General features: G+C 40.0%; 1 protein-coding gene across 1 annotated transcript in view; it reads right to left on the reverse strand.

Moving 5' to 3' along the window:
• Nucleotides 1–10,567: 10,567 nt before the first annotated feature.
• The window catches only part of prmt3 (protein arginine methyltransferase 3), a 101,813-nt gene continuing 100,282 nt past the window's right edge, over nucleotides 10,568–12,098 (reverse strand). Inside the window, exon 16 of the mRNA XM_064974822.1 lies at nucleotides 10,568–10,982. Within this exon, the coding sequence (XP_064830894.1) occupies nucleotides 10,873–10,982 (110 nt within the window). The 3' untranslated portion in view covers nucleotides 10,568–10,872. The remainder of the gene's footprint in view (nucleotides 10,983–12,098) is intronic.

Consider the following 12,098-nt stretch of genomic DNA (forward strand, 5'->3'; position numbering starts at 1 on the left):
CCTTCGCTTGACATTTTCTTGATAATAAGAGTTTGATAAATCATTGGCCTTGGATTCTTATTTTTAAAGCTACACCGGGCGAAGACGCGCGGGAACGTGCGCACGGTGTTCACGCACATGCCGCTCAGTGAGTGCGTGCTTGGACTGACTCATTCACCAGCTGATTAATAATACACTTTTCTCGAGGGGATGTGTAAGTACACACGAGCTAGGGAGGATTTGCATGTAGGCCTAGATTACATTTTGGGGAATGAGAATGCATGCAGCACCTCAATTCGTGAGAGAACGTGTACCATTTGTGGGAGAGACGATTATATTGATTGGGAAACTATTTCGTTAGATGGTTAATGTGGTTTCTATTGTGTTGTAAGTATGCCTACTTTGCGTAAATGCTATTGAACATTTATTAAGAAAGTAATATGTTGAAAACTCTGAAAACGTAACTTAACATCTAGTATCATATATTACTTATTTCGCCTATATTTTTATATTAGGATCACATATAATTATCTAGACTACGACATATGATTATCAATTTTAAAAGCATATATTTCGTTTCCGTAAAGCCTGTGTCAGTAAATGTTTTGCACATACAATACAGTTTGGGCTATACTTTATCATACCAATTATTTACACTATTTTCCTTGTACAAATATTTGTGAAGTGTGTCATGACAAAAACTGCAGACTGCTGCAAAGTCTTTTTTTGTTAAAGCCTCCAGGCTATATATAGACTTTACTACGCTTCAAGGAATTTAAGCACACGTGCGATATACGCGTAATGCGTTTCTGTGTGCGTCACCGAAACAAGCACTGATCAAGTGTAGAAAAAAGTGGGCGAGGTCTTCACGAAACTACTGAAGCTACTCATTTGTTAACCTCTTACGCAAGAAGGACACTTAAAAAAAACACGTGGTCATTGAGGTGTCGTGCTACACTGGAGGCTTTGGAACTTTCCCAGCACCCCAAATAGCCTGCCCTAAAATACTGCATTGCGCACCGCATTGTTCAGCTTTCTCTTCTCTGATAACGAAATGTACCCCTAATTAAAAATGGGTTCATTCTCGTGGGCAAACAATCACATGAGCATCATATTTTGTGGTTATTTAGACAAACCGTTATGCAACCAACCCAAACCCTTGAGAAAGATACAAAAATAATCAGAATAACACAACCCCGCAGAAACGGTCCAGCGACCTCGCAGTGTCTTTTAACGAGCTCGTCACTGTAGCCCGCGTACCTTATTAAATGTGCGATTAACACCTGCAATGCTTACTGCGCCCGTGTGGCCCGCGCCCCTCGTAAATCTGGGCCTCTACAGATAAGGGCCTCGCGCTGCTAAATTAGCTGGCTGCTCCAAGGTTTAATTACTTTGTCAACAGAGAATAATTGTAATTGATTTCTGCTCCTCTTTCCTTGTACCACTCACACCTTCCTCAAGACACAGAATGGGAGACGGCAGGAGACAGACTACTCTTAGAAGAAAAAGGTTATTCGAGGATCCTTTTTGAGTTGCCACTGTGAGGGAACCTATTTTGAAATGCAGGGTTCCTCGAGGAACCTTTTTGAAAAAGTCCTTCAAGGAACCTCTTTAGGAGGCATGTTTTTAATAAAACAATGTAACCCGTTAATTCTTAACGATATTTAGCAATAATAATAATAGCCTAATAACAATAATCTATAAGCACACAACATCCATGGGTAATTTAAGATTTGTCAAAGTATATACAAATGTTATTGATATTTTAACTGGGTATATTAAACATGAAACAACAATAATACATATGATAACAATAAATCCAAAACAAAACAAGCTCATACTTTGGAGGAAACACTTTCTTAAAATGAATGGATATTATCCATATAATCCATAGATATATTTTGAAAGATTAAGATATTGAAGTGGCCATAGCCTTACTTTAATGCTACACCACACGCATGGAAAGATTTGATTTGGGCTCATCCATTATTTACCCTACTCCACACAAGAAGACATACATTTGCACAGGAGGTGTGACAGCAAAGTATGCTATAGTCAAAGCTCAGATTAAACCAATTACATAACCATTGGTTACCAACCACAGACAGATGAAGGCGTGGAGTTCCATAGTCTGGATGGTGCCCTAGAGAACACCCTGTTGCCAAAATGTTGGGTTTGGGGAGGATTATATCAGAGGAGGCTGGTGGTGGGAGGAGCTATAGGAGGAGGGGCTCATTTCTGGCCTCCATTGAAGGCCCAGCGCTCTTTCTTGCCTTATCTTTTGGTGGAAACATTTGGTGAACAATGTCTGTAAGAAAACATTGTTTGAAGTAGTGATATTTCAGATAATCTGTAAGCAAGACAAGTCATAGAAATCAAGTGGTGTTTGCATGTATTTGCGCTATTGTTAAAGTTTGGTTGGTGACCTGGTATGCAGAAATCACTGAGCGGGGCTATAATTCTATAATGCAACATACAGTGACTTCAGAAAGTATTCACACCCCTTAACCCTTTTCCACATTTTGTTATGTTACAGCCTGCATTTCAAATGGATTAAAGGGTGATGTTGTCTCACTGATCTACACACAATACCCCATAAGTTTTATTTGTAGAACATTTTAGAAATTAATAAAAAATGTAATGCTGAAATGTCTAGTCAATAAGTATTCAACCTGTTTGTGCTTAACAAATTGCACAATACGTTGCATGGACTCATTCCCTGTTCAATAATAGTGGTTAACATGATTTTTTTATGACTATCCCATCTCTGTACCCTACACATACAGATAAAGGTCCCTCAATCAAGTAGTGAATTTCAAGCACAGATTTCAACCACAAAGACCAGGGAGGCTTTTCAATGCCCCGCAAAGAAAGGCAACGATTTGTAAATGTGTAAAAATAATTTTAAAAAGCTGACGTTGAATAATATCCCTTTGAGCATGGTGAAGTTATTAACTAGACTTTGGATGGTGTACCAATACACCCAGTCACTACAAAGATACAGGTGTCCTTCCTTACTCAGTTGCCGGAGAGGAAGGAAACGGCTCAGGGATTTCACCATGAGGTCAATGGTGATTTTAAAACTGTTAAGAGTTTAATTGTTGTGATATGAGAAAACTGAGGACGGCTCAACAACACTGTAGTTACTCCACAATACTAACCTAAAAAACTGAGTGAAAAGAAGGAAGCCTGTACAGAATAAAAATTAATATGCATCTTGATTGCAATGTGGCACTTAAGTAATACTGCAAAAAAATGTGGCAAAGTAATTAACTTTTTGTCCTGAATAGAAAGTGTTACGTTTGGGTCAAATCCAACACAACACATATTTTCAAGCATGGTGGTGGCTGCATATTATCAGTATGCTTGTCATCGGCAAGGAATAGGGAGGTGTTTAGGATAAAAAGAATACAGCTATAAGCACAGGCAAAATCCTAGACACTGGGAGACAAATTCACCTTTCAGCAGGACAACATTGAATGTTCCTGAGTTGCCTAGTTAGAGTTTTGATTTAACTCATCTTGAAAATCTATGGTAAGACTTGAAAATGGCTGTCTGGCACAATCCAGGTGTACAAAGCTCTTAACTAAAATGAGTCACATATGTAATCGCCGCCAAAGGAGCTTCTACAACGTATTGACTCAGGGGTGTGAACACTTATGTAAATTCAATATGTATGTATTTAATTTCCAATAAATTTGCAAACATTTCTAAAAACACTTTTTCACTTTGTCATTATGGGGTATTATGTGTAGATGGGTGAGATAAAACAAAATCTATATAATACATTTTGAATTCAGGCTGTAACACAACAAAATGGGGACTAAGTCAAAGGTATGAATACTTACTGAAGGCACTGTACACCATGTGGAAGTTGTGCATAGAAAGAGTATCCACTCACCCATGACTCTGCACCCTTGTGCTTTAAGCAGAGATATCCTGCAAGTATCTTTCTGCCGATGGCTCTATACTCATTGCTGTCCTCTATGTTTGGGAATTTTGAAATGTAGACATGGACTGTCTCCTCTACTAGTTTACTCCACACAGCATCTATTTCTTCTTTTGTCTATCACTCCACACTCACACCCATGCACAAAGATTAATTCAACAGATATCAAAATCGTCTCAGTTCTTGTAGGCCTAGTGTCATATGGTGCCATATGGTGCCATTTAGTGGTGTAGTGTGGCCGACTTTGAATGCAGCAACTAATCATTGTCAAATCCATTAGAGGCTAATTCATTGTTTGAATCTATATACTACATCTGGAGTCAATCTGATTTATGGTTCATGAGAAGATTAGCATATGTGCTAACGTGCAACTATAGGTACAGTGCGGCCATATTTAAAAGCAGCAACCATTTTTTCTTAGAACCATTAAAGACTGATGTAATGAGACTAAATACAAAATCTGGAGTGAACCTGACGTATGGTTCACGAGGAGAAGATGATTGCAGATGATTTTGAGAGTTAGTGTTACAAATTTAAAGAATGAATTGTTAAAATTTTTGTTTTTTGAGATATCAATACCAAATTCAGTGTGGTTCATCTTAGGGATGTCCATGATAGCAATAACAAGTTTCAAGTTGATAGGCCACTGTGGGGTGGATTTACACTGGTTTAAATGGACATGTCTGAGTTTTGATTTGCCAATAACCCTGCCATCCTTTTGACTAATCCTTTAGCTTTCAAATTAGAACAAAAAGTCACCAATCTATGCTTGAGTTATTTAGCCATGTAAAAAAAGAATAGACAATTATAATAGGTCTTCACAGCTTTGTGGTGAACCCCTAATAAGACCATTTATTCACGGCACAAGTATTGAAAGACTCAGAAGTGGAAAAATAGCTTTTTTAAGCAAAACCAAAGAGGCGACAGTCGCCACCTGATTACATACCAGTAATCCTTTATTTTTCAGAACTTATGATTCATGATCTAAGGAAGAGAGTGGAAAAGCATTCTGTTGTCAGCAGACCTCAATGGAGTATGCAGAGGGGGAGGTTTTTGTCAGATTTTTTTTAGGGCAGAAATAAAACTCACTGTGATGACGTCCCAAATGGCACCGTATTCCCTACATAGTGCACTACTTTTGACCAGAGCTTTATGCCATTTGGGATGCAAGCATATATGCTGCTAGTAGTAGACCTGACAATCTGGAAAAAGTGCTTGCTTTTTCTTGTTTAAAGGCTGTCATCCGTGCTAGATCAAACAGTGATCGGGTGACACAGTTCGGCAAGATAACATGTTACATTTATTTTTATATTGACATTTCAATGGGTTAAAGGTTAAACCTGGTGAAAATGGGCACAATGGAAATAAACTCAGCAAAAAAATCCATGTCCTCTCACTGGCAACTGCTTTTTATCAGCAAACTTAACATGTGTAAATATTTGTATGAACATAAGATTCTACAACTGAGACATAAACTGAACAAGTTCCACAGTCATGTGACTAACATAAATGGAATAATGTGTCCCTGAACAAAGGGGGGGGGGGTCAAAATCAAAAGTTACAGTCAGTATCTGGTTTGGCCACCAGCTGCATTAAGTACTGCAGTGCATCTCCTCCTCATGGACTGCACCAGATTTGCCAGTTCTTGCTGTGAGATGTTACCCCACCCACCAAGGCACCTGCAAGTTCCCGGACATTCCTGGGGGGAATGGCACTAGCCCTCACCCTCAGATTCAACAGGTCCCAGATGTGCTCAATGGGATTGAGATCTAGGCTATTCGATGGCCATGGCAGAACACTGACATTCCTGTCTTGCATGAAATCACGCACAGTACGAGCAATATGACTGGTGGAATTGTCATGCTGGAGGGTCATGTCAGGATGAGCCTGCAGGAAGGGTACCACATGAGGGAGGAGGTCTTCCCTGTAACATACAGCTTTGAGATTGCCTGCAATGTCAACAAGCTCAGTCCGATGATGCTGTGACACATCGCCCCAGACCATGACGGACCCTGTGGGTTTGTGCCCATAGGCGACATTGTTGCCGGTGATGTCTGGTAAGGACCTGCCTTACAACAGGCCTACAAGCCCCAATCCAGCCTCTCTCAGCCTATTGAGGACAGTCTGAGCACTGACAGAGGGATTGCGCATTCCTGGTGTAACTCGGGCAGTCGTTGTTTCCTTCCTGTACCTGTCCCGCAGGTGTGATGTTCGGATGTACCGATCCTGTGCAGGTGTTGTTACACGTGGTCTCCCACTGCAAGGATGATCAGCTGTCCATCCTGTCTCCCTGTAGCGCTGTCTTAGGCATCTCACAGTACAGACATTGCAATTTATTGCCCTGGCCACATCTTTCTTTTGGTGTTTTTCAGAGTCAGTAGAAAGGCCTCTTTAGTGTCTTTAACTTTCATAACTGTGACCTTAATTGCCTAACATCTGTAAACTGTTAGTGTCTTAACGACCATTCCACAGGTGCATGTTAATTAATTGTTTATGGTTCATTGAACAAGCATGGGAAGCAGTGTTTAAACCCTTTACAATGAAGATCTGTGAAGTGATTTAGATTTTTTATGAATTATCTTTGAAAGACAGCGTCCTGAAAAGGGATGTTTCTTTTTTTGTTGAGTTAAGTAATATATTTTGGTAAAATATCCTGAAATTCTCAACCAATCAGTCGATTATCAAACATAAACACTTGGATTATGGATGTGTTAATGGTTACTTTCATACAGTTATTATGCTTTAAGACATGCAAATATACAGAAAGGATGAACATTCAGATTTTTTCAGCAACAGTACCCACCAAGTACCCTTTTCAGATGACCTAGACCAGGGCTCTCCAAATCTGTTCCTGGAGAGCCACTGTCCTGTAGGTTTTCACTCCGATCTTAATCTAGCACACCTAATTCTAATAATTAGCTGGTTTATAAACTGAACCAGGTCAGTTACAACTGGGGTTGGAGTGAAAACCTACAGGAGGGTAGAGCTCCAGGAACAGGGTTGGAGACCCCTGACGTAGACACTATGAGAAAACTGCAGGAGACCCCACTGTAATAGGATAGTCACAGATTGTGACCAAAGTTACTGAACATATCAATATAAACCAGGGATGGGCAACTCTAGTCCTCGGGGACCTGGATGGTGTCACACTTTTGCAATAATAAGCTAACTCATGATCTTCAGTTTAGAACACAATTAGTTTAATCACGTGTATATGCTAGGAATGGGGGAAAAGGCCCTGATGAATTGGGGCTGTTCTGAGCCTTTTCCTAATATGTTAAATATGTTAAATATATATATATATATATACACACAGTTGTGGCCAAAAGTTTTGAAAATTACACAAATATTAATTTCCACAAAGTTTGCTGCTTCAGTGTCTTTAGATATTTTTTGTGAGATGTTACTATGGAATACTGAGGTATAATTACAAGCATTTCATAAGTGTCAAAGGCTTTTATTGACAATTACACGAAGTTGATGCAAAGAGTCAATATTTGCAGTATTTTCCAGTGACCCTTCTTTTTCAAGACCTCTGCAATCGACCCTGGCATGCTGTCAATTAACTTCTGAGCCACATCCTGACTGATGGCAGCCCATTCTTGCATAATCAATGCTTGGGAGTTTGTCAGAAATTGTTGGTTTTTGTTTGTTCACCCGCCTCTTGAGGATTTACCACAAGTTCTCAATGGGATTAAGGTCTGTGGAGTTTCCTGGCCATGGACCCAAAATATCGATGTTTTGTTCCTCGAGCCACTTAGTTATCCCTTTTGCCTTATGGCAAGGTGCTCCATCGTGCTGGAAAAGGCATTGCTAGTCACTAAACTGTTCCTGGATGGTTGGGAGAAGTTGCTCTCGGAGGATGCGTTGGGACCATTCTTTATTCATGGCTGTGTTCTCAGGCAAAATTCTGAGTGAGCCCAATCCCTTGGCTGAGAAGCAACCCCACACAGGATGCTTTATGGTTGGCATGACACAGGACTGATGGTAGCGCTCACCTTGTCTTCTCCGGACAAGCTTCTATCCGGATGCCTCAAACAATCAGAAAGGGTTTCATCAGAGAAAATGACTTTAGCCCAGTCCTCAGTAGTCCAATACCTGTACCTTTTGCAGAATATCAGTCTGTCCCAGATGTTTTTCCTGGAGAGATGTGGCTTCTTTACTGCCCTTCTTGACACCAGGCCATCCTCCAAAAGTCTTTGCCTCACTGTGCGTGCAGATGCACTCACACCTGCCTGCTGCCATTCCTGAGCAAGCTCTGTACTGGTGGTACCCCGATCCCGCAGCTGAATCAACTTTAGGAGACGGTACTGGTGCTTGCTAGACTTTCTTGGGCACCCTGAAGCCTTCTTCATAACAATTGAACCTCTCTCTTTGAAGTTGTTGATGATCCGATAAATGGTTGATTTAGGTGCAATCTTACTGGCAGCAATATCCTTGCCTGTGAAGCCCTTTTTGTGCAAAGCAATGATGACGGTACGTGTTTCCGAGTAGGTAACCATGGTTGACAGAGGAAGAACAATGATTCCAAGCACCACCCTCCTTTTGAAGCTTCCAGTCTGTTATTTGAACTCAATCAGCATGACAGAGTGATCTCCAGCCTTGTCCTCATCAACTCTCACACCTGTGTTAACGAGAGAATCACTAACATGATGTCAGCTGGACCTTTTGTGGCAGGGCTGAAATGCAGTGGAAAAGTTTTGCATGGCAATGAGGGACTTTGCAATTAATTTAAATTCATCTGATCACTCTTCATATCATTCTGGAGTATATGCAAATTGCCATCATACAAACTGAGGCAGCAGACTTTGTGAAAATTAATATTTGTGTCATTCTCAAAACATTTGGCCACGACTGTACACTGAGTATACCAAAAATTAGGAACACCTTCCTAATATTGAGTTGCAAACCCCTTCCCCTTTTGCCCTCAAAACAGCCTCAATTCGCCAGGGCATGAACCCTCCAAGTTATCGAAAGCTTTCCACAGGGATGCCGGCCTATGTTGACTCTAATGTTTCCCACAGTTGTGTCAAGTTGGCTGGATGTTCTTTGGGCGGTGGACCATACTTGATACAAACAGGACACTGTTGAGTGTGAAAACCGGTACGACCTGGCACCTACTACCATACCCCTTTCAAAGGCACTTAAATATTTTGTCTTGCCGATTCACCCTCAATTGCACAAATACAAAATCGATGTCTCAATTGTCTTGAAGGCTTAAAAATCCTTCTTTAACCTGTCTATTTCCACTTTATCCACACTGACTGAAGTGGATTTAACAAGTGACATCAAAGGATCACAGCTTCACCTGGTCAGTCTATGTCATGGAAAGAGCAGGTGTTCTTAATGTTTTTGTATACTCAGTGTACATTTATTTTATATTCAGTGAATATGGCCGCAATCTATCATTACCTCAAAAATGTCAACTTTTAACTGCATTTACACTTGCCCCCTTAGTTCCAATATCTCTACCACAAAATGTCAGATCCTTATTGTTCAGAAGTGTCTTGCTGTGTAGTTTGAAGGGCTCTACACTGTCTGAGAAAGTTATTTTTGTTCGCTAATGTCCAAGTTTGGCCAAAATGATGGAAAATATACCTTTTCTTTGTATATGCATGACTCAAAGCATAATAATTATGACAAAAGTAACAAACATGTTTATTCCATAATCTAAGTATGTCCTGTATGTATGCAAATAGTCCGTTTATATTATCATAGTATGTTCAGTGAATTTGGTCAAAATGTGTGACTATCCCATTTGGCTGCTTGTACATTTTATCCCTTAAAAATTACATTATAGTTTCAATATCTCTGGCCCAGAATGTCACATTCTTACGAGGTTTAGTTCTTCTGATTGAGTGTGGTCTCCTGCAGTTTTCTCAAAGGGTCAACATCAGTGCTCTCCAACCCTGTTCCTGGAGAACTACCGTCATGTAGGTTTTCATTCCAACCCTAATCTAGCACACCGGATTATAATATTTAGCTGGTTTACAAGATGAATCAGGTTAGTTACAACTGCGGTTGGAGTGAAACCCTACAGGACGAGAGCCCTGGTCTACCTCATCTGAGAAGGGTAATTGGTGGTGCTACAGACCATAACAGACCATAACTGTATCTAAAAACATCAGAATGTTCAACCTTCCTGTATATTTGCATATCTTAATGCATAAAACGGTATGAAAAGTAACTATTATTGTATCCATTCCATAGTCAAAGTGCATAGGTTGCAAGTTCAAACCCCCGAGCTGACAAGGTACAAATCTGTCATTCTGCCCCTGAACAGGCAGTTAACCCACTGTTTCTAGGCCGTCATTGAAAATAAGAATTTGTTCTTAACTGACTTGCCTAGTTAAATAAAGGTAAAAAAAAATATATATATATGTTTGATGATCATTTCAGGATATTTGACCTACTATTTCCCTCATGCCCATTTTTTACCAGATTTGACCTTTAACTGATTGAAAATGGCCTTAAAAATCAAACAAATATGTGTTATCCAGCCTAACTTTGTGTATCAGGAAAAAATGGGAATGTCACAGGAAAGTGTTGACTCTGTGCAAAAGTGAAAAACGCTTCCACAGCCAAGTAGAAACATTTTTGAGAAATGCCGCTTGCCAAGAAATCAACTCAGATTCTGTATGAGGGAATGTGTTTATTAACAGGTATGGCATTAAAATGCAGTGAACTCCACAGCTTGTTGTTCAAGCACACTTCATACTCTCCCTGTCTCACCACTCTGTCAGTCTACCTTTCACTTTACTTTAATAATTAATCCCTATATTATCTACATGTACTGCTCCATATGAAGATAAGCTGTTTCTGATTCCATAAGAGTTAAACATGTCATAATAACAACCATAATAATACTAATTGTTTTGGCAAAGTCTGGGGAATATTTCAGTTCAGCCACACTATTGATGATCGTAGTCATGTGATCAGTGAACTCACTGCAGGCTGTAGGTCTGCTTCATGTCATGGAGGTCAAAGGTGATGAACAGCGAGCGGGGGTCCTTTTTGTTTTTGCGTACGGTGATCCGTCCCTGAAGCTCCTCCCCTAAAGAGGAAAACCACAAATAAAAGTGAGAGGCTGAACACCAACCTTTGACTTCTGTTCACCTGTATTGGAGCGCTGCAGGGTGAAGTTTCCATAGGAACAGATCTAGGATCAGCTTCCCCTCCCCCAATCCTAAATTCGACCATTAATGGTAATATGCTACACTGAGTCTAGAGGCAGAACCCCTCCTAGGCAGTTTAAGAGTAGGGCTATTCAGTTATAGTCCCGGAGTGCCACATCAACATCAGCACATTGAATATACTCTCAGGCCAATAATTCAAAATCAATACATAATAAATCAATACATTAATTGATCAGAGTAAAATGTATTAAATCCAGGTACTCCAAAGCGCCAATGTGTTTGTGTGTGTGCGAGAGAGAGAGAGAGAGAGAGAGAGAGAGAGAGAGAGAGAGAGAGAGAGAGAGAGAGAGAGAGAGAGAGAGAGTTCATAACAGAAGAGAGATCCAGGGAGCGATGCTAGAGAGAGAAGGATGTGATGCATGTAGAAGAGTGGATGTGTGTAGGGATATACAATGAGCTCCAAAAGTATTGGGACAGTGACACATGTTTAGTTGTTTTTGCTCCAGCACTTCTACATTAATGTGGATGCTACCATGATTACGGATAATCCTCAGTGAATCGTGAATAACGATGAGTGAGAATTTGTTAAGTTTATGTTTTAAGTATCCCTATATTTCTGTTACTACGGGGCTATCACTCGGTTAAGAGTGCGCCTGCTTAGGGAGTCTTGTAGTTGATGGACCTAGCCTTGAGTGGAATGGCTACCTTGTAGTGTGTTCATATGGTATAGTAAACTTTGTTAAACTGGAACCTTGTCATTGTGTCATTTCGAGTTCACAAGAATAATGATTAGTGATGCACAAATAGCATAACCCTCCCAAAAAGTCTTGAGGTATGATATTTGCGCATCTAACTTTCTCACTCATAATTTTTCACGATTCATTCAGGATTATCCGTAATCATGGTAGCATCCACATTAATTGTAGAAGTGTTAAGAAAAATATTATATTCTTATTTACAGTAAAAGTGACTCCAAATTGACACAATACATTATTTACCATTCATGTCTATTGAGCCAAATAGATTTATTATCT

The sequence above is a fragment of the Oncorhynchus masou genome, chromosome 1, assembly GCF_036934945.1.
Source record: "Oncorhynchus masou masou isolate Uvic2021 chromosome 1, UVic_Omas_1.1, whole genome shotgun sequence".
Lineage (NCBI taxonomy): Eukaryota > Metazoa > Chordata > Actinopteri > Salmoniformes > Salmonidae > Oncorhynchus > Oncorhynchus masou.